The sequence below is a fragment of the Prinia subflava genome, chromosome 4 (genome assembly GCF_021018805.1).
Source record: "Prinia subflava isolate CZ2003 ecotype Zambia chromosome 4, Cam_Psub_1.2, whole genome shotgun sequence".
Taxonomy (NCBI): Eukaryota; Metazoa; Chordata; class Aves; order Passeriformes; family Cisticolidae; genus Prinia; species Prinia subflava.
Genome location: NC_086250.1, coordinates 24,745,941 through 24,768,798, shown reverse-complemented (window position 1 = coordinate 24,768,798; position 22,858 = coordinate 24,745,941). Strand labels below are relative to the sequence as shown.

The following is a 22,858-nucleotide window of genomic DNA, read 5'->3' as shown; positions in this document are numbered from 1 at the left end:
ACATTTCTCAAATTGGGTTAGTCATTCCAGTGACTTGCTGCTGCAAGCAGTATTCTGGAATGCCCTCCGGTCCCTGATAGTAATGTTATAACTTTCAGTAACATTGTTCTAGTGTCACAGATATTCTCTGGAGTCTAGATGAAATGAAAGCCAAGCCAAAAGACTTCCTATGACATGACAGAAAACATCAAGTGCAGAAATGGATGTTATTTGAAAAGTGGAGTAATGTAATGCACAGAATAGTCTATTATCATTATGCAAAATAATACATGTAAATTGCTTGCTTTGCATATGTACATTTTTTTTGAAAGAGAGGACCTAGTATTTCTGACACTAAAAAAAATGCCCCCAAAATGGTAATGTCTTTTTCTCTGCTCCAATGAAGCTAGAGGATACAATGCTCATGATGTTCATAAGCTTCCTGAAACCTCACACTGCCTTGGTGGCATACCTCCATCTGGAAATACCAGCCATCAGTCTGCCAAAGTAGGTGGTGACAGACTGAAACACTTGCAGTATTTGCAGACAGCTCCTGCTCATGAGGGAAGTCTCACTGCTGCTCAAACCCTGCCTTCTTTGCCTTATCCCCCCTCTCTCTCGAACAGCTCTTTCCCAACAAGCCCCAGCTGCTCCCTGCAGCCAGAGCTGGTGCCCTACAGACCAAGCTCCCTGACGCCGAGGGCAGACTAGCACGCCGGGCAGCGACTGCTCTTCTGTAGGAACAAGCTGCGATCAACCTCGCCATACGGTACGATTCCGTCAAACCCCGATGTCCCCTTCTGTTCCATGCAGCATGGGCTGATGCCACCGAGACACGGTGGGTCCGCGCCGTTCAGCGTGGCAAAGGCCGCTCTCCTCGCACGGGTGGCTTTTCTCTGGTGACTGACTCGCAGCCCCGACTTCTGCGGGGAAGACCTCAGCGGATCTTCCCCGCAGCAGGCCTGCGGCCCCCGCAGCCTACCCGCTCTGCGCCGGGAGGACGAGCGCTGCGCAGCCCCCGCGGCTGCAGACGGCAGCGGTCCCGGCGTGCGCATCGCCCCGGCAACCGGGGGCGGGCCCGGCGCCCGCGGCGTGTGGGCGGTGACGGCCGCGCTGACGTCCAGGGGAAGCTGAGCAATAACAGCAGCGACGCGGGCTGGGCTGCGCCTGCGCGGTCTGTGGGGCTGCTCTATTTATGTGGGGGGGCGCCAAGATGGCGGGGGTGGCGAGGAGAACGTAGGGGTATCTCCGACCGGGCGGCGGAGCGGGGAGGAGGGAGAGGGAGGAGCTGGGGCCAGTGGGAGGGAGCGCGGGGAGCGGTGTCACCGAACGTGAGAAGGGGGGCCGGCTGGCGGGCGGGGGAGGGGGGGCGGCGGCGGAGGAGGATGGCGGAGCCGCGCCGGGTGCCGTTCATTAGCCTGTCACCCGTGCGGCGCCGCGAGGGCGAGAGCCCGGCGCTGGAGCGAGAACCGGCGGGCCGCGACCCGGAGCCACCTCCGGCGGGCCGTGAGGCGCCACCGCCGGAGTCGCCGCCGCACGAGCCGCCCAGCGACAGCGCTGCCCGCCCAGAGCCGCCCCGCGACCCTGGCCGGCCCGAGCAGCCGCCGCAGCGGGAGCCCCCCCGGCCCGAGCCGCCGCCGCTGCCGCCACCGCCGCGCCAGAGCGGGCGGCAGGAGCCGCCGCCGCCGCGGGAGGCGCTCCCGCTCCGCCAGACGGTCCGCCTGGAGGTGGTGCTGAAGGACCCCACCGAGGAGGGCTGCGTGGAGTTCAGCTACCCGGAGCTGCTGCTGTGCGGGGACTCGCGGGTACGGGACTTCCCCTTCCCCCCTTTCCCTCCTCTCCCGTCGGCAGGGGCCCTGCCGCGCTTCGTCCTCCTCCTCTTGGCTGCCGGCGACCCCAGCCTTGCTGGTGGTGTTATCGGTTACCCCTTGCTGATCGGGGGTGGTCCCGGTACGGCGTGGGGCGGCGTCCTGCAGGGAAATCCGGCAGCCTCGCCGTCGCTGCGGGCTCCTGCTGGTGCTGAGGCTGCGCCTTTGCCCGTGGGGGGAAGGGGAGGCTTCCCTGTTGTTCTTGAGCTGGCCAAGGGCTCTTGGCCTTTGCTGCGGGCTGAGGCGGAGAAGCGGCACTGTCTTGTGTCCCGCTTACCTCGGCTTACATCCCTGCCGCTCCCCTTCCCTGCCCGGAGAGTATAGCATCCTCCCATCCTGGGAGCTCTTTACCGGCAGCTGGACGAAACTCTGACCACGCCGGTATGTATTCCTGGTTGTCCCTAGGCTGTGTGCAGGTAAATAAAGCCCGGCTCTGCTGTAAATCTTCATTATTATTATTATTATTATTATTATTATCATCTTCATTCGGAAGCTTCCTTTAGTGATCATTAGCAGACTTGGAGAGGAGTTTTTGTAGTCTTAGAGGGGACAGGGATAAACGAGAGTTAATGTTGAACCGGTAACCACACCTGTAAGTGTTGAGAATTTAATTCAAGAAAAAAAACCCAAAGTGTTCTTCCTTTGCTTGTTCCTCCCAAGCAGAAGGTATTTGATACTTGAACTGCTTTGTTTTTTAAGGACAAAGTTCCTGCAGAGAACTTAAGGAAGCAAGCAGCATTAGCCAATCAGCAGGGCCCACTGTTCCAGGAAGGAAGGAGGGACGCATGTCCTTAAGCTGGTTACACTTGAGCTGCTCATTCTTAGTTGAGGGTACCAGTGAAGTTGTACTTGATCTAGATAGTTTTTACTTCTCTTTAATGCAGTACACAGTTTTAGAGAAAGCTAGTGTCTTACTGGAAAAGGCAGAGGGCAAATAATTACTACAAAGAAGGTTATGGTAGATTTGATGATAAAAGCAAGAATCAAATACCAATACTGATACTGCCTTGGGATTTTTACATCCAGCACAAACTTGAATATGATTGAAACTTTTCTTATAAACCAAAGTGTTTCTAGATGATGGTGGTGCTGTAACTATACTTAGTGGGCTGCTCATTTCTTCTGCTGTAGGAGGAATGTACACACTGGATAGTGTTGAAATGTGGAAGACAGAAAAACCAGTGACTGATTTTAATCACCCAGATCTTGTCATGCAAATTAAAAGGTTCCTTCTGCTGATCCTGTTCTACAGCTGCTGTGGGCAAACAGTGCCAGTTATGACTCCACAGAATTAGTGTAATCATGCTGTTCTCTGAAGTGCAGTCTTTCTGAGCACTTCTCTGAAGGTGAAAATTTTGTTAGTGTTTAGAAGTGGTTCAGTACTTGAAGGCTTTTCCTTTGGCAGTTCCCAGTTTCATAACTGCCTTTTATTCTGAAGGTTGCCAGTATCTTAATCACATATTCAGGGTAAAAGGGCTCTTTCTGATGTAGTTCTGATGCAAATTCCTTGTCTTCTGTGGGTGGGAGAGCATTGATTTAGGGGATTTTGATGCAACTGGGATCAGAAACTCTTTTTAAGATAGAGCGATAGTAATGCATTATAAGAAACTGTATATTTTTCAGCTCTGTAGAGTCCAAATTAAAATGAATGGATCATAATGACCCTTCTGTTTTAGGGTTGTGAAACAATCTGCTGATTTAGGATTTCATAAATTAGGATCCTTTTGAAGTGATTCTGGACTTTCACTCATGTTTAAAACCGGATCTATACTTGACCTGTCAATTTAATTTCTTGCTTGTTATATGGTAACTAATTGGCAGTTAATGTTGTGGTTTGAAGTGGAGTTTTAGATTTCAAATTCTGTTGTTTTAGTAATGTTTCAATTTAAAATTAACAATCCAGATACTTTATTTTTACTATGCAAATTTTTTGTAGGGTGAAGATTGATTTGGTTTTCTGGAAGCTGTTGTTGACTCCTCCCTTATAAGAAGTTGCTCAACTTTTTTATAACATTTCCTGTTAAAATTTAACATTGGAGAGTCAGGAGCTTGTCTGTCTTGTAGTATTCTTGGAACTGTAGCAACCAAGAAAAGTTCTCCAAAGGAAGGCAAGGACTGATGCACAGGCACAATTTTAAATATGGCTTTACTGGGCCATGATAATAATAGTTATATAATAATGAAGTGATAGAGAATCCCAGAACTGATTTGGCAGTGCAACTTCTGTCTTTTTTTTAATTCTAAATTTAAGTTCCTATGCTGAATCAGAAGCTAGTGGAAATGCTTATTTTAAAAACTTGTGCTGTCCTTGTCCTTTTGTGCCTTGATAAAGAGAACATCCTTTGATAGGGTTGTTGGTAGAGTTCATCTTTTGGGAGGAATTATGTAAAGTTTTGAATGTGAGTAATACGTTTGTGTGGTTGAAGGGTTTATTTGTCTCTTAAATGCTGGCAGAAGTGAAAGCGCACTCCCATTTCTTTTGGGCTAACTGAGGCTTGGTGCATAAAATCCAAGTTGAAGTGGATGAGCCAGAAGCTCAAGTTGGCTTCTGTCGAACAGGCTCTAAAGATGCTGAAGTAGTAATGTCTTAGTTTGAGAGCAGTTCATCAAAACAGTCAAAACTAAAATTTGCTTGCATTTTAGTTTCAGTAGTGTTTAACTAATCAAACTGAGAGTCAGCTGCAGCTTTGAGTGTTTGATGGAGAGGGGCAAGTTAACACTTAAGTACTAGGTTTCACTTGATCTTTAGGCTCAACCTTGTCTCCTTTCACAGTTAGAAAAAAGCCACATATGCCTAGCAGAAGATGAGGAATACCTTTTCCCAGCTAAAAGTAGAGAAAATGGTGTTTCATGAATTGAGCAGTATTTTATATTTAATTATGCCTGCAGGATATAAGTAAGTGGCTTTAATTTATGTTTTAGGAGTAACTATAGCCTGTATTAATTTTTTCTCTAAATACTCAGTCTGGAAAATGTATTATAATCATGTGGTGTTTGCAGTTTTGCTTAGCTTACCTTTCACATTACATTAGTCTTGATGCTAATGAGCTGGTTTGGTCACCGTTTAGTCAATATACTGACTTTTCATACTATAAAGGAAGGATCTTGCTTTTCTGAACATAGGTGTTTTGTTCTTCATAAATCTTCATTTATTCATTGGTGAGTGGTCCATGTGCTGTAAAATTAGTTGCCATGCATAAAATTCTGCAAAATAGACTTCCATTCCACCATATTTCAGCATCCTAGTACTTTCCCCCTTCCCGCGATTACTGTATTTATGTGAACTGCAGTTTGAAGGAGGGCAGCCCTGTTTTTCTGTCATCACTTACTAAAAAAAACAAAAGCACTGTGTATATCATGTTCATTGTCTTTGTCTCAGTGAAAACCTCTTTAAAAATACCAAAAAAGTAAGGGGCTACTCTCTCTATGTATGTATAGCTGGAATATTAAATATCTTTTGTGGCTAACATAGTAATGATTACTGAAATAAACTCTTGCACTGTAATTTTTTTCTTTAGATAAGACTTACATTCATTATGGTTATAATTTACTGAGGTTTTTAGTCTTCTGGTTGGCATACTATGTACATCCTGCCTGTTGCATTTAGAAGGATCATAACACCTGTTAGATGAACCAATGGAAGCAGAGGTGGAAAAGAGTTGTGGTTAGAGTTTTTGTAACCTCAAATGGCCATAATTCTCTTTTATGCTTACACTTTTAATTGAGGTTGTAGTGGAATGGTTGGGAAAATACAAATTTAAGTATTTCTCTTAATTCTTCTGGTTTTGTTGTAATCAGAAGAAAGGTAGCTGTATGATAATTCAATGGTCAAAGTAATTTTTAGAGTTTATAAATTATGACTAGTTAGTCATCAGAGTATTTTTTTTCATTTAATATGTTTTAAGATGCACTCAGTGTTTCTTATGGAATGAATGTGTAACTTTTGCATTTTTCAGAAGAAATCAGTTCATTTAGAGGATCCATTTAATGATGAACAACGTGAGCGACATGAAGTAGAAATGCTTGCCAAGAAGTTTGAGGCAAAATACGTGAGTTACTGCACTTTGTTAAAAAATACAAATATCTAATAGTGATAACAGATAATTTTGTTTGTTTGTTTGTTTTCCTGAATAAGGTTGCTAATGTAGTGTCAAATGACTTCTGTACATTTCAGGGATGACTGTCTCGCTGGATTTCATTTAAGTAATTTGAAGCTGCCACAAGCTTATCAGACAAGTCTGCTAAATAAATTTGTCTACAGATGCTATAGCTTGTGAAGCTATTTTTGGAAAAGCTTGTTATATAAATACAGCTTGGTAATAGATGCAGGTCAATATTCCTGCTCTATATAGCTGGAGGAAAGAATTTTTAAGTAATGCTGTTGTGCACTATTGAACAGCTCTTCTCTTTGGGTTAAATACTGATGAATCTTGATGAATTCCTGACTAGTTTGGAATGTTTCCATAGGAAGTTGTTAAATAGTAAATCATTGCTCCATGAATGTCTTGTAGTTGCCAGTTGCCTAAAGATACTCTACTCGCTCCTGGAAGTGTAGTGTGAGTGACTTAACAACACTAGCTAGCAACATAAAGAGCCTTTCACTAGTAAATGAAGGTAGAAATCAGAAAATACTGACAAAAACCACACCCAAACAGGTCTTTAAGAATTCATGTGGGTAGGGTTAGGTGATTAAGTCTGAGCTGGCAGTCAGAGCTCATCATCATGCTGAGGCATGTTGATATTCTGGATTACTAATAGAACACCTCAGTAATAAAGAAGGGAAACAAGAGCAATCATTTGTATCTTTTGCTATTAGTATACATACTAAAATCTTTTTTGTCTGACTTATTTGGATTTTTTTTCGTGGCAAAGACAGATTTTTCAAAGGGCTCAGTCTATACATTCTCTAGAAGTAATTACTGTTTTAAGGCATGTTAGCTATGACGTACAATGAAATCGACTCTTAAACTGAAAAGAATCATTCTCATCTTTTGGAGAGATTGAGAGAATCCAATATGAATTGAGAATGTTGTTCCAAATGCTATTTCCTTTTAATTTGAATGATAAATAATTTTTTGAATGTGACAGAAAAATGTTTCAATCATACTTCCTTAAAAAACTTATTTCCGCTAATAAAGTTAAGGATTTTGTAATGTCTGAAACAAGTTGCTTAACTACAGTTGATGAAAGTCAATGTAAGTATACAGAGCAATATATGTAGGAGGGAGTGGTAGTGGAAACAATCTAATTTTACATGTATATTTGTGCATCCATCAAAGCTGAACATGTACATTTATGGGCAAAGCATGTTATTAGACTTAAGAAAACCAGAGTTCAGTGTTCAATAGTGACAGAAAGGGGCAAATAGATGCTTTTAACCATTAGAAAGCAGTAGGTAACAAAAAATTACAGTTTTCAGTAGTCTAAATTTGTGGTGCACTTGCATCTTCATTGCTACTTGCACTTCTGATTCCTTCCCTTTCATTCTCTGACCTGCCTTTTGTCCCTTCCAACCCCAAGAAAGGGAATGTCTTCTATATAAAGAAGCACTTATTAGGTTAGAGCCACTACGTATTAAGGGTGATGAGGGATTAAAATTCCTTGTGCTAGAAACTCTCTGTCCTTTTACTTCCAGTATAAGAACCGTCAGTCTTACTTGCCATCCATGCTCAGAGGAATCACTTCTCTGTACACTGACCCTGACCCAGTACAGTTTGCTCATGTTCTGACAGCATCCAGCCTTCTTCTTTCTCTTGTGGTGAGACATTCACTGTGTAGCTTCAATTGGAGCAGGGATCCCATGTTGTAGATACCCATTCTCCTCTATGAGTGATCAGCTGCAGGATACTCTTCCTAGCTGGAGTTACATTGTAACACTCCTTAACAGTGCTTTACTGTAAATGTAATCAGTGGTTGTATGAGAAAAAAATAAAGGGGTTTTTTTTTTTTTCAGATTTGCAGGAAGTACTATATCCTCCTTTAATTAGCTATTACTTATCTAAGATATCTGTTTAAAATGGAGTCAGACATTGTTTTTAAACATAATGTGTGGCAGTACTTCTGGAAAATTTGATGCATGAAGAAAAGTCTGCCTTGAAGATTTTTTACTTCTTTTCAGATAAATTTCTGTACTCATAACCAAATCAGTACTCTTTGATATATTTTGCAAATACTAAGAAAAGCCTATGAATAAGTGCATTTTTGTAAAACTATTGCTATTATTCTCTAGATTGCTATTATTCTCTAGATAAAATCAAACACTGTTGTGAACACATGATACTGAACCTTGGACAATATTGTACATATGTAAGAATTTTTCTTGGATCAAAATGAAGGTCCATGTAAAGGATGGTAGCATAGTCTCTGATATTAGTGGAATCTCATTCTTCAAAGTACAATAGAGCAAGTGTTCATTGATACTACTTCACTGTGCCTGTCTGGCAGTCTATGTTGTGTCTTAGTTTCTGTCAAAGCCAAAGGTTACATGTATAATCTTTTTATAGCTTTTTGCCAGAAATCTACCAGTTCGTTAGTGGATTTCTGTGTTTCACAGCACTGGAGTATCATGATGACTGTCATATAAAAACATACTGTGTTTAAACCTGATGAGTTCATGTAGTGCTGTGTTGTAAGAATAGTTTCTGTATTGTAAGAAACAGAGAGATACTTCAAGTTCTTCTGTACATTGCATGTGATTTTGATGTTTTAATCTAAATCCAGCCCTTTTGTTGTCCACTTGTAGTGTCTTAACATCGTTGTTGTATGGAAGTGGTATTTTTTACCTTTAAACATTCTTGTTGACTTACTGTTCTCTTTTTTGTTCTAATTTCTTTTTTTAAACTATATTAATGGTGTGATGCCCTGATTTGTCAGTGTTATAATGATGACTTCTGGTTTGGTTCTCCGTTCCTTTTTTTTTTAAATGAGTCCCAACTGATATTTTTTGACCACTCTTGATTAAGCAAATGCCTGAACTGTGCATAACAACTCCAGTGGTTCCTGAACAACATAACAAATTTAGACTGTGCTGTATTTTTTTTGCTTAGGTTGTATTTACTTTGTGTGGATTACCTTGCTTTATTGATGCTGAATTCAACTACCTATTTATCACACTAAATTCAGAGCAACTGTAAGGTCTCAGTGGTTCTTCAGTTGTTTTCTTTTTCCTTTACTTTCCTCCATAAATTGTCGTCTTAGACCTCTGTCCTTCCCGAACTCTTTACCTGCTCTGTTGCTTCTAAAGGTGAATGAATGCATATTCTATAATAATTTTGCTGATCGTTTGTTGCCAAAATGAGATACCTATTCTTACCTTTTCTTTCCTAGGTGTAGATCAGATATCAATTTAAGTGGATCTTCCTTATCTCATGACAGTTTCTTGTCTTTAAAGATGTTTGGACCATTTTTAAAGCATTTGAAATACTTTTTTCTACCAACATGTCTTCCTGCTCTATATATTCTTGTGCTTCAGGAACTGGACACCTTAATTTGCTTTAGTATTGTGACTACTTATGTTCTGGGACAAAAAGGTTGGAGGAAAGCTGCAGTAGTAAAACTTCCCTGAAGTGCCTGCTGGCACCAAAGCCAGAAGTATGAATTATATAAGCTTTTGTACTGGAGTTCAATCAGAATTCTTAAGTGCTGCCTTTTTTGAACTTAATTTTTATCTCATCCATCTCATGCAAACTTTTTTTTTAAGTACTACATGTTTTGGAAATGTGCAGTCATTCAGATGTTTTTCCAGATGAGTGACTGTTGGAGATGACAGGACTGATAGGAATACTTAGCTTGGAATGTAGCTTGGAAATGTGAATTAAAAGCAAAACTCACTTTTGAGGTTTTTCTCCTAGGACTATTGCATTTGTTTATTTAAGTGTACCTGAGATTCCTGTTTGCTTGCAAAAGCTCATGCTTTACTTTGTTACAAACTTGCAGGTTCTCAAAATGTTGTTAAAATGGAGGTGTTGAGATACTTACACCTCTCATAAAAGAGCAAGGGTGAAACCACCTTTGAGCAGTGTTTGCATTCTCATAGTAATAAGCAGACTGTGATATTTGTATGTCACAGCTAAAAAGACTGACTTGCTCTAAGAATGCTCAGAGCTGTAGGGTGCAGGCAGAGAAGTTTCAGGAGCAAGTCTTGAGTTCATGGAAGTTACCGTTTTAGTGAGGGCAGTGCTTTTTTGAGAATTTTATCTTTTAAGACTTTTATTGATGACTTTGACAATAGCTAAAGAGCTAGGCCTTAGATCCTAGGAAGATTTTTGTGTAACTTTTAAGTTTAGATTTCCTGAATATTTGAGCTGGCTGTGGGTCTTTACTTGACTTAACAATGAAATTTCCTAGTGAAAAGAGTACTTGCAGATTAAAATTAATTTTACTGTCTCCTGGAGGTAAGTGAGCCCATCCATAGCTTGCATTGCAGCTTCTGGCTTTAATGTTCAAGTAACATTTTATATTTTAACTTATGTGCTATAGAGAATTAATCCACCTTTGTAGGGAAACACTAATGAACTCTAGGTTATCATTGTTTTCCCTTTTAATGACTCCGTAACATAATGAAAAACTTAACACTTTTTAAATTATCCCAGCCCTTCTATCATTAGCAGTCCAATCACTATACTTTAAAACCATAGGACAGGGAAACATCTCTAAATACAAAATGTGAAGAGGATCTTGGTCTTGCAGAAAAAGACAGCTAGGGACTGCCTTTCAGAGATGATTCTGGTGAGGCGTGTTTGCCAGAATGCATGCGTGTGTGGAAGTTTTCATTCGTTATCTAGACCATCTTCAAGGAAGCATTCAAGAAAACAAAACTGCTAATTCCTTGAATGACTATTCCTCCAGTACCTTATGCTTTGTAGGCTTTAGTGTGTTGTTTTCATGTTTCCTAAGTGATGTAATTCTTGATTTGTCTTCAGGGTGGAAAGCCCCACAAACATCGAAAAGATCGCCTGCAAGATCTAATTGATATAGGTTATGGCTACGATGAGACAGACCCTTTCATTGATAATTCTGAAGCGGTAAGTAAGCCTCATCACAGCAGCAAGAAATCATGAGGCAGTTCTTTATCTTTTCAACACAGAAGGAAGGTAAGGGAAAATACTTTGTACCTGTCTGTAACTGATGTGAATGCAAAGGGCATACTACTTTGGGCAATCAATGAATGTATTTCTAGTCTTATTCAAGATATTATGTACCAAAGAATTAAGAAAGCCATTCCTAGACCAAATAATGTTCCAGCTTTAGAAATTAAAATACTTTCATTTGTGCTCCTCATTTACTGTTGACTAAAATGACACTGTCTCTGTTTAGTTTCTTGTACAAGCTCTCTGGATTATTAGTGGGTTACTGGCATTAGATTTCCTCCATTAGATCAGGAAGCTATTCTCCTTTCAAAAACCAGTAAAAATAGGATTATATAGGTTATTCTAAACATTGAATATGTCTGAAAAATTTGAGACAAAACAGGTTAAACAGAAGGATATTGCTGCTTACTTTGAATATTTTTCAGAAATGAAAACACATCTCGAGGTAAAAGATAAAGGTATTAGTTTGGTGCAGGCAGTATCAGGAATATCAGAAGGTTTATAAGAGGACATCTGAAGGTATGTTAGAGGTGATATATGAAATTATGAAAATGAGAAAAAAGAGTGGGTGATCTAAAAGCTCCTTTAATTCTTCCATATTAAATGTCAGAAATAAGTAAGTGTATAGTTTAGTCAAGTTAAACAAAAACAAAAAACAAAAACAACAACAGCAAAAAAAAAATAAGAGCTGTCACTTGCCAGTCTTCAGTTTCTTCCAGTGCTGAGTGACACTGGACAAAGCAGCAGTGATCTGCTGTGTGAGGGTGAGGCGGCTAGAATTCTGAATGGTGGAGGAAAGATTATGGAAAGGATTTGTGAGAAAAGAGTAAGAAAAGCACATAAGTGTATCATTTAGCATACATTGTCAAGCCTTCATTTCAATTCTAAAACTTTACAGTAAAGAGCTATAAACTGAGCTGTGAAGTTCTAGCATGTAGATGTTGCAATGAGTGATCCTATGGCCTGTGTGAGGTGTACCGAAAGTGTCTGTAGAGGTAATACCTTTTTCAGCAGAAGTTGAGCAGTCAAGCACAGTGCATAGCAGGCTGAGCTTATCTGTGTGCATTGATAGTTTTTGAAGTAGACCTGAAGTTGTGTGAAGAGAGAGTTTGTTGTAATGTGCTTACTGTAACATATATTAGTTTGTCATTTTTCTTTGTCTAGAAACTTGAGCCTGCCAATATTAAACTGTTCTATCACTATCCCATAAATTCTGATTGTTCCAGCAGCACAATCTTGGGGTCTCAGCCTTCATGTGTCTTTTCCAAAGGTCAGATTCTGGTCTCCAGTTTAGTAGGAACAGACCTGCTTCATTTCTGCTGAGAAACCACTTGAGCCTATAGGTTTATTTGGTTTCTCACTGTTGTTTAAGTTCATCATCTTTGCTTTTAAAATGTTATGATACCCAGTCCAAGTTCTAGCTAGGTTTTCCTGGATTTACTGTGACCTATCACAGAACAGATAGGAGATTTGGAACATTGGCAGTACTCATAGCAAAGGTCCCTGTCAGAGTATGAGTCTTGTGTATTAATTAATACTTGGCATAATGTGCCTCCTTCCAGCACCGGTGGTGCTACCAGCAGCAGATCTGGTAGATTTGCTAGAGCATTTACTTCTGTCTCTTGCCAGAGTCCTTGCAAAATGTACAAAAGGCGATTGTTATAGGATCAGGTGGTTGCATCATGTGCTAGCTGTGGAAGCTATAGGGTAGAAATGGTGTATTCTCTCAAGACTGCTCTTGTCAACAAATCGTTATGCCATGTGTCTTTATTACAAATATGGTATAGTGAGACACCATCTTTGTTTTGCTTTTATCCCCATTTTTTATAGAAAAGAAGAAAAAAATATAGTATGCCAACTGCAGTCCATGTTGCTATTGCAGAGCTTAAGGGTTCTGTAGTGTAGGAGTTGAAGTTCAACAAAACCTCTAATTACATCATTCTGTCTTGGATACAAGAGAAGTGTTCAGAAAGAAAATCTACATGTCTTGGCTTGCTCATCCTCTGTGTGGCCAGATATCAAACTGCCATGTACCCTGAGATGTCAGAGCCAGGCCCTGGACTTCTTCTTAGAAAACACACTTTCTTACACATAAAAAGCCTATCATATCCTGGGCACAAACACTTGAAAAGTGAATATGAGTGCCTCTTTAATTACTCCAGGATTAGCTTGTCTCTATGCCAGAAAAAAAATAAATGAATTGAAAGCTTCCTCAGAATTTTAGTTGTTTTTCTTGTCACAGTTGTGAAAGAAATACTGAGCTCTTTGGCACGGAAGCAAATTTATTCCATAGCTTTAGAAGATAGTTCCCTTTTAAAAACAGATTTTGAGGTAAATGCTTGTGCAGGCAAGCAGGTAATCTGTGTGAGCAGCTATTCTTGGATTGAGCATTTTGACTGTAGTCAGTGGATTGTGATAATTCCAGTAAAAAAAAGTAAATCAAAACCAGCTTACTGTTGTTTCTAACTGCTCTATAGGGGTTAGCCTGATGGCACCTCCTAATCTGTGCTTATTTTAATGGACATAGACAAAATTTCCATGACCTGCAAAGAAAGCTGCCCCTCCTCAGTGTTCCCACTGCTTTGATGTTGAAAATAGGTTTTGCTGTAGTGTAAGCTGCCTAGAACAACGTTCTTTGTGGCATGGAATTCCTGTAGAATTTTTCACCCACTCTATTTTTCCTGCACACACATGCATGTCCAGCCAGAGCAGGCTGATTACTTGCTCTTGTGATGACTTGTGATTATTTGGTTGATTGAATATCTTCCTGGCAGTGTAAGCTTTATATAGATAGAGGGTGCAAGGGAAGACAGTGCTCTCTGAGCTTTCTGCTATGCAATACAGAAGAGGGAATTTAATACATGGTGTTAATGAAAATGTATGCTGTTTCCTCTTACTTGAAGGTAACAAGGCTTGGATATCCAAACCAAGGACTTCCCCTATTCCGGTAGATGAATGTAGAAAAAGAACTGTTGACCTACAAATCTGTAAGCAGTGTCTTTTGAAGCAGTGATACCAGGTAGCCATACTGGCAGGAATTGAAGCTAAATGTGAAGGCCAAGAGCAGTGGGATGCAGGCAGTTCAGTTCTTCAGATACCCAGGCCCATGTATAAATATTTGACCTAGTCTGTTATATTCATGGTTCCATAGTAGCCTTCTAAACACTGATGTAAAAAATTCTTGTGCTGATCAATAGACAAAACCAGCATATCAGTGTTTTCTCATACATGGAAAGTTTCTCCAAAACAGGTACTTCAGCTAAAAGGAAGAACTTAATTTTCTTTAGCTACATCTTGCCTCAAGAGCTCAGATCATCTTTAAAGAAAACCTTTCAAAGATTCTGTGTTGGTTTAAGTAATTCTGGACACATTGTTAAAAGTGTTGCGCTTTCTCTATCTGTGTTCCCTGGAATACTTTCTGTAATTTAAGGGCTTGGTCTCTGCAAAAATTCTGTGTCATGATACACAGTTTTCACATGTTTCCAGGATAAATTTGTCTTCATCTTGCAATCGCCAGACTTAAAAAGGTATGATAGATTTAATGTCCTCTCCTACTTTGGCTTGCCCCTAAAACCTGAAGCTGATGGGTTATCTTGGATAAGATTCTTGAATATCTGAGAAACTTTTTCCCAGCAAGAACAGTATCTCTTTGGGAAATGGCAGCTCAGTGTGGAAATTTTTACCATTTTTGTGAGGTTCTGGGCCAGATGTAGTTTCAGGCCAACTTGATAATGTTCTCTCATTCTTCCTACTCTAAGGAGTTTTTTTTATGCTAACTATGGAAAGGAGTGTTGCTGTTTTGAAAAGATCACTATCTCTTAAAAAACCTAACAACAAAGCTATCAACCTGCAAATGTTAGAGACATTTACAGAAAAACACTCCATAAAAACTCCGTTATTAAACATGCTTTCATGGTGTATTGAGAGAAATTGAACACTGTGGCATTTTTCATCTGGAAAAGGCTGCCTTTGTAGACTACAGTCGCAAACCTCATCCACACTGAATACCTGAGGGTTTATTAAAGCTTCTGTTTTTGAAGGTTCACTTGCCAACTGTTTCATTGGCTCTGAATTGTTGTGTTTATATTATTACTGCCTTCCTTGTTCCTTGTCACTTTGCTCAGGCTTGGAAGTTGTGTGTTTGGGGAATAGTGCTCACTTAGCCAAGCGCACTGTGTCACCTTTAATAACGTGTTGTGCGTGCTTCCCGCGTGTCTTCACGGGATACCTGCTGGCTAGCTCCTGACGTGTCATATGCATTTGAGTGAGTACAAGGGCAGGTTTCAATTCAGAGATTATTTGCTTTTTGTCCTCATCATCTCAAAGTATATCGAAGTATAAAGCGGAGTGTCAAACAAATATACAGATGCAAGAACAAGGCAGATGCAGGAACCAAAATGGCTAGAAGAACAAAGGTAGTTGAATTTGCAGAGCACATCTGATGTTTGTTAAAGCAATAGTTATGTTTTTGTGCTCCTTCTGCAAAAAGGCATACCCTTCTTTAGGAAAGAATAAGAATAAACTGAATAACTCAAAATACAGCCACTGCATAGGTTTTTGAAAACACCTGAGACTTGTATCTGGCCTATGTAGTACCCCTCTTTAAATTTGTTGGAGAAGGAAATAATAATGGGTGTAGCAACATCCTGTATTTTGCTAGATTTAAGTTTTTGAAGAGCCCAAAATCACTTTTCAAAGTAATCTGAGCTGCTAGAGGGGTAGATCATGACCTAGGATCAGCTATTCTTTGAGTAGATGAATTTGTTTAAGCAGTACAATGAACCTAAGTGTTTCCAAAAGAATACACAAATAATATGATTACTAATGTAATACAAAGTGAGGTTTACAACATGCCAAAATAACAAGTCTTTGATAAGAGCATTTGTCTTAAGCGTCATATGTGGAAAGTCTGCTCTTCAGGTTAAATGAGGGGAAAAGAAAAGTACAACATTTTTTTTGGTGAATCTTCTAGTAGTTCTGTAACATTAAACCTGGAGAGATTAAGTAATACATTACATAATTATTTAACACTGAACTAGATTTTTGTTGTGGGTCAGGTTGGAGCACAAGCTCTGAAAGAATTGAGTTGTATATATAAAGTGGTCACATGACTGGTCATACATTTTATAACGCTGGCTGAAATGTTTTGAAGGTGATAAGGTCACTTAAGCTAACTGCCTAACTTGTGGAAGGGTATAAAATATGGCTGGTGGAAAGGTATAAAAGCTGTTGGTCAAGATGGGAACAAAATAAGAGAATAGATGCATATTGGTACTTCTCTCAAGGTGCTCTGATAAGCTGATGGATTATGATAACCTGACTACTAAACTAGGATTCTCCTATGGGACTACCCTGGGTCAATTATTGTATCTTTTGTAATCTCTTATGCTTTTTTCTGTTGTGCTCTGCCAGCTGTCCTTTCCCCCAGGGTTAAAAGAAAAACCAACCCATCAACTAGCCTGCACATTTTGGAAGAGAAACCTTCTTTATCACAGGAAAGCTTTTTCTGCTTGCTTTTTGAGCAAGTCTCCTTGGATTAGCAAAGCAATGCATTGTTTCCCCTTAACCTTGTTCAAGATTTCCTTGTAGGTTCTATTATACTGTTGTTTTGGAAAGATAGTTGTGCATTTTTGTTTGAAAACTTAGCCTTAAAGGATGGCAAAGCCAAAGAGTGCATTTCAGTTCTTTGCATCTTGAAGAAGCATAGAGATCAATTAACTCTATATGTTTGAGGTATCTTGAAGTGTGTAGTGAACTGTGTGGATATTTAGTACATTTCACTGAATGAACTTTATTTGACATAATTTCAGTAGCTTGACCTTTATTCAGTGGGCTACTGATGATCAAAACTAAACAGTTCCCTCCACCACCAGCTGGTTAACGCTACCTCAAAAATAAAATAAGCAAGGTACAAAAATTACCCGTGCTTATCTTTCAGCTAAGTATTATCTGTTTCACAACAAATATTAACAAGCTACATTTGTTAAAACATTTGGACATGTTTGCACCAAATCTCATTTCAAATACTTGGTACGGAAGTGTTTAAAAACTTTTTCACACGTGTACCTTTGGAGGTTGTTGTCTGGAAGGGAGGTGAATGAGAAGGATCACAGTAGAATATCTGAGGATTGTGGTCAAAATACCTGGACACAAGAGTAGACAATAGGAATATAACATACTGCTGTGGGTCTGCATTTCAGAACTAAATTGGTATAGTCTGTAAAAATTCACTGTTCTTGGTGTACTGATGAAGCTGAAACCAGTTAACTTATTTTTTAAAAAACTAAATTATCTTTCATACCAAAACATGTAATTAGGTTAATGGCACTAAAAGTGTACTAATGTAGCTCAAGGACAATAGCTTAAAAAAATTCATATATGAACCTGCTTTTAGATGGTCAGACAGTCTGTCAGTCTTATTTTGTTATCTGCAGAATGATTCTGTAATCAGTCATGGGACAAACCTGTGTTTACAGGAGTCAGTTAAGACCTGTCTCTTTGTAGGTCTGGGATTTTTTGAAATGTGTAAGGAATAGCAGAGCACTGTAAAGGGCTCTAAACTTACTTTTGTTCATAAGATAAAATCTTAAAAATAAGATTTCATACACAGAAAAAACTAGTTTAAAGCAAAGGTCTTGAAAAGAGTTCCTAAGAAGATTTAGAATTTGCAAGAGCCATGTTCCCTTTAAATGAGAGTTCTGGAAGCACTTCAAAATGAAGCTCAATCTCTGTTGCTAATACCTTATACAAATATACTCATTTTCTGTTCAATTAGGGCACTAGAAAATAGTAAGCTTAGCTCAAAGTGGGATGTGCTAGCTACACTGTGGTCTGCAAACTCCTATGTCTAAAATACAACATTGAGTTAAAAAGCTATACCTTGTTCAGTAGGCTCAGGGTAAAAACAGATTTTGGTAACAAAAAATAGTCTTACTCAAGAGTTAAGAGGAACTGAATGTGAGAAAGGTCTTTGAAAGTCTTTAAGTTCATAGTCCTCAACAGAAGCCGCTGAAACCTCAACTGCTTAAGTTATACATCCACATCTTGCTGATCTTACTTGCTTGTTAACTATTATGAAATACACTCACTCTGTATATTGAATGAATTCTGCCTTTCTTGTTGCCTTGTTCCAGTGGATCTGTGCCATGCAGCATGTTGATCATTCAGATAATTTGCTGTTATTAATGATTCCTTATTTGTGGACTGTCTTTAATCCTTCCTTGTGTATTGCCCAGGCCTTCCTGTACTGCTCTGCATCTCAGTCTTTACTGTGTTGGCTTTTGCTTTGTATGGTAATGGTCCCAGCTTTGATTTCTAACTTGGCAGCTACTGTATTCTTCAGTTTTGATCCTTTACTGCCCCAGCCTTGCCAATTCAGTTCACACCCTGTCAGCTCAAATGGGAAATGTCTGCTTTGTCTATTAAGCACCATGGATAATAATTTCTTTTCTCTACTTTCATTTTCTGTGCACCTAATGAAGCTAGTTCTGAGACTGTGGGGAAAGCATGAATTTTCTCTGAAGTTCTTAGACAACCTCCACTCTAACGTTTACTTTGCATGGTCCTCCTAGTCTTTTAAGATGAATGACAAGTCCACTATTAAGTCACTTCACTTTCATTTTGTTCAATTAATAGATTATCTCACTTTCTTGTGCTAGCTTTTCATCTCATTTTAGGGTACTTTACAAATGCTGTCATCACTTTTCCTTTCCCATTTTGTCTTTCTGTACTGCTTGTTAAGCTCTCTGTTCCAGGAAGATAAAAGGTGATGGGTCAGGGAAGTTTCTAACTGCCTACTCAGATTAAATTCCTGGGTAGGCCTTCAGTTCAGGCTTTTTCCAGCTTCCTTGTTGAGGTATACATTTACTGTTTTACTTTCCTGGCTAAATCTTCTTCCTGTCTAAAATCTTTGGGAGCCTAGACTTTTCAATTCTTAAACCATTTTATCTTCAGTATATTTTACATGGCATAGAGATTGTTGGTTGCATGTAATAATACAATTAATATTGTCATCCACTATACCGATTATTGACTGCTTTTTATGTCTTTGAATTTCAATATCTTGGAGATTTAGATTTACAATTCTAACTTGGAAATTTCTTCATAAATACTAAGTACTTTTCAAAATAAACTATTTGATAGCATTTGAAACATTTTGTGGTTTTAAAATTGTCTAAACAGAGTGAGAATGTTTGCCATCAAATGAAAAAAGTCCTGGCATTGTGATATTTGTTTAAGAGGCAATGTGGTATTAAACACCTAAAATTGGAAATAAGTTAACAGATATTGTGGTTAAGTTGGTCATGTTTGGGATAGCATTTTTAACAAATCAAAATTTCAGAGAAATCTTTAAAAGTAGTAGTGTTTTGAGCAGGGCACTGTGGTGAGTTACCTTCAGAAAGCCGTAGTTTTAACGCTGTAATCCTTTTTGTACAAAAAAAGGGCATTGTTTGAAAGTTGAAAGGATGCTCTGTGATATTAATGTTCTCTGCTTCAGCCAGTAAATTTTCTATAGAATTGCTATCCTGTTTCTATTCTAGCAAGCTGTGCTGTGAATTGGTATATATGTTTTTCTGTATAGGGACTGGTGAATTAATTACATATTTAGTTTATTAAGAAATGCTGATAAGTTCATCTTCCTTTTCCTGTGCAGTATGATGAATTGGTTCCTGCATCCCTGACAACCAAATATGGAGGGTTTTATATCAACACTGGTACACTGCAGTTTCGCCAGGCATCTGAATCAGAGGATGAAGACTTTGCAGAAGACAAAAAACATAGGCCACCTAAAGTGAGTGATTTTAACTAAGGCTTTTATACAGAAATAGAAGCTAGGTGGACATTGGAAATATTTGATACACTTAGAATGGCTAAGAAGAGCCCAAAAGCAGAATGATGCATGGCACTGTTTTATTGCATTTTCTGTTTTGTGACTTGCGTACTAGCATTCAGTAACTAATTCAGGATGTCCACAGGCTGTCCAGTCTTGTAAGACTAAGCATCTCTTTAGGCAGCCTGACAAGTTTTGTCCACCCATCTTGAATTGACAGATGATTCTGTAATTTTGTAAGAATTTTATTATCGATGATAGCTTAAATTCATCAATACCACTCTTAATGATTTTGCACAAAGTTTGCATGATTTGAAATTGTTCCTAATATTGAGAATAGCATTTAAACCAAAATACCTGTTAAAATGAAGTCATTTGATAAGAATAGCTATATAAAATTACATATACAATCTTTCCAAACAGTGTGCTGTTATATAACCTTTGACAGGTTAGTCAATGTAAACGTAATTGCAATATGACATTCACAAGTTACATGCCATTTCTGAGAACGCAGTGCTTCCTAGTGTCCTTTCCTGCTCTGTAACTCTTAATTTTAAGGTTCTTGTATTGACTCTGACTGGGATGCAGTTAACTTTCTTTCTAGCAGCCTGTTTGATGCCATGGTTTTGATTTGTGACTAAAACAGTGTTGATAACTACACCAGAATTTTGCCTGTTGCTGGCTAGTGCTTGCACAGTCTGAAGGCTTTCTTTTTCTCTGCCCTGCACCCTCAGGTAATCGATGGATTGACAGGGGAGGGGGGGCAGGTGGTTTGTATTGACCAGCAAAGATGTTTCATACTGTGCAACTTCATAGTCAGCAATGAAACTGTGGTAGCAGAAGAAGGTGGGGGAATTCTGTCTTCCAAGGTAGCCATTGGCCGTACTGGCTGGGCAGCAGTCTGCATGTACCTTAAAGTATTTCTCTTACTGAAAACTCTAAATTTCATAACTGTTTAAAAATGATTAATGGTTAACACTTGTCAATAACTGCAATTGCTGCTAGGAATGCATCGTACCATTTGCCTTTACACACATTGAGGTGTTTTTCCTGGCTCTGAATTGGAAAGTGTAAAGAAAACTGAATACTTCTTGCTGTAGAAGTCCTTTAGGGTGGAAGAATCATTGTCCTTTATTTGATCTCTTTTCTAGATAGCAAAGTTAAAAGAAAGTGAAGATCGTGGAATGAAGAAACGCAAGCGAAAAGATGAAGGGACAGAAAAGGAGACAAAGCCTCGGAAAATGAAAGTTCCTAAGCAGTTGGGGTAGGTTTCTTCTTCTTTATTGGAACCCTTGAATTATATTTCAAGTTTTGCTTCAAGATCGTGTGCCGTAGCAAGATTGTTATAGCTCTTTTGAATATTGTACTTTTAAACTGTAATTAATAGCTTACAGATTTTGTTTCAGAATTTCTGTGGGGTTTTTGTATAACTCAGTTTTATGGGCTAAATTCTTGTCCCCTGAAACTTTGAACAAGGAATAATAGGGAAAGGCATGTCACAGAAAATAAATTTTGAGACTTTTGAATAGCATAAAGCATCATGGTCCTACCCAACATCTAAACTAGCACTAGGAATTGCATCTTCTAATGAAAAATAATTTTCATCCTATCTCTTTGTTTCTCATCTGTAAAGCTGTAAATACAGTTTAATTATTCTTCTATGTATTTCTTACTCACTTTGTGCTTTCCTGAGTTCTGAGGCTAGCATAGAAGGGTTAAGGTGGTGGGGTTTTTATTTGGCATTAGAAAACCATTGTTTAATGGATGGAAGCTGTCTTACTGTGAATATTCACATTGAATATTGAAAATTTGTTGACCTCATTTTTACCAAGGTGACAAATTGGAAAATTGTCAGTTTAAGTAGAATACAGATTTTGAGCATGCACTTAAAAATTCTTAGCAATGAAAAGAATTTTTAACATACATGCTGTACAGGCAACCTGCCACCATTCAGCAGTCTTGAGAGGCAAGCTTAAGTATTTTGGTATCGTAAATCTGCCGTGAGTTTAGCACTTGTACCAGCTTCTCCATAATTAAATTGAGAAGTCAAAATAAAATACTCTTTTTCTTAGTGTGTGTAAATCATAACAAATCAGTTGGGGAACATGTAATCACATGAGTACCTTAGGTTTATGGTAATTGATAAAATGGTCTGAAGATGGAAGCAGGAAGTACTTGCTTCTTCCCCCTGATAATTTTAAAATTGTACTTAACTTTGAGTTTTGCTGTTAAAGGTTACTAAGGCCTCAAAAGTCACATGCTAATAAAATATTCCTTTCCTCTACAGAGTAATGGCCTTAAATTCACACAAGTCAGAGAAGAAGAAAAAGAAATTGTATAAAGACTCGCTCTCTTTGGCTGCCATGATCCGTAAATTTCAAAAGGAGAAGGAAGCCATGAGGAAGAAGGAACCTAGTCCAAAACCTTCAGTGACTGTTGCATCCTCTACCCCTAGTAAAATTCCTTCCTCCTCTCTCAGTGCAGGAAGTGATCTCTCTGACTTGAACCTTAGGATCAATGATCCTGTCCTCTCCATTTTTGGTAGCACAAATGAACCTGAGCTCTTGCAAGAAACTGAAAGTGCCCTAGAGATGCTGGGAGACATTGACTTTGACAAGTTGCTTGATGGCACTTCTGATGGCAGCCCGGTCTCTGAGCTGTCAGGAGAGAATGGAAATGTCACTCAGGCAACCTACACCACTCAGGTCATGACACCCAAGCAGGTGCCTGCCCTCCCAGAAGGTTTGCCTGTGCTACTTGAAAAGCGCATTGGAGACCTTCGAACAGTAAGTATGAATTCAGTGGTAGTGGATTGCATTCCAGAATCTGAGAGAACAAGGAAGAACAATTAGGACCTTGAATGTTATCCTTGAATTGCTGCCTGAAACTTTAGAAATGAAGACTTGATGTTAATGGCAATCTTAATGTCTGTATTTATACTCAAATGAAAGCCAGAAGAGGTTATGCAGGTCTATTATTCAAGCAGTCTTTGTTTCACAGGGGAAACAGAGTTTTCTACATCTTCTGTGTATAATAACTTGTAATGTTCATTTATTTATGGGTTTTTCTTCACAATGGAAATACCAGTGTTA

The 22,858-nt window shown here is 39.1% G+C and overlaps 1 protein-coding gene across 1 annotated transcript in view; it reads left to right on the top strand.

Moving 5' to 3' along the window:
• The first annotated feature begins 1,333 nt into the window (after positions 1-1,333).
• UBN2 (ubinuclein 2) overlaps positions 1,334-22,858 on the top strand; it is a 46,774-nt gene continuing 25,249 nt past the window's right edge. Inside the window, exons 1-6 of the mRNA XM_063396103.1 lie at positions 1,334-1,784; positions 5,804-5,896; positions 10,769-10,870; positions 19,590-19,727; positions 20,918-21,030; positions 22,054-22,552. Coding sequence (XP_063252173.1) covers positions 1,365-1,784; positions 5,804-5,896; positions 10,769-10,870; positions 19,590-19,727; positions 20,918-21,030; positions 22,054-22,552 — 1,365 coding nt within the window. The 5' untranslated portion in view covers positions 1,334-1,364. The remainder of the gene's footprint in view (positions 1,785-5,803; positions 5,897-10,768; positions 10,871-19,589; positions 19,728-20,917; positions 21,031-22,053; positions 22,553-22,858) is intronic.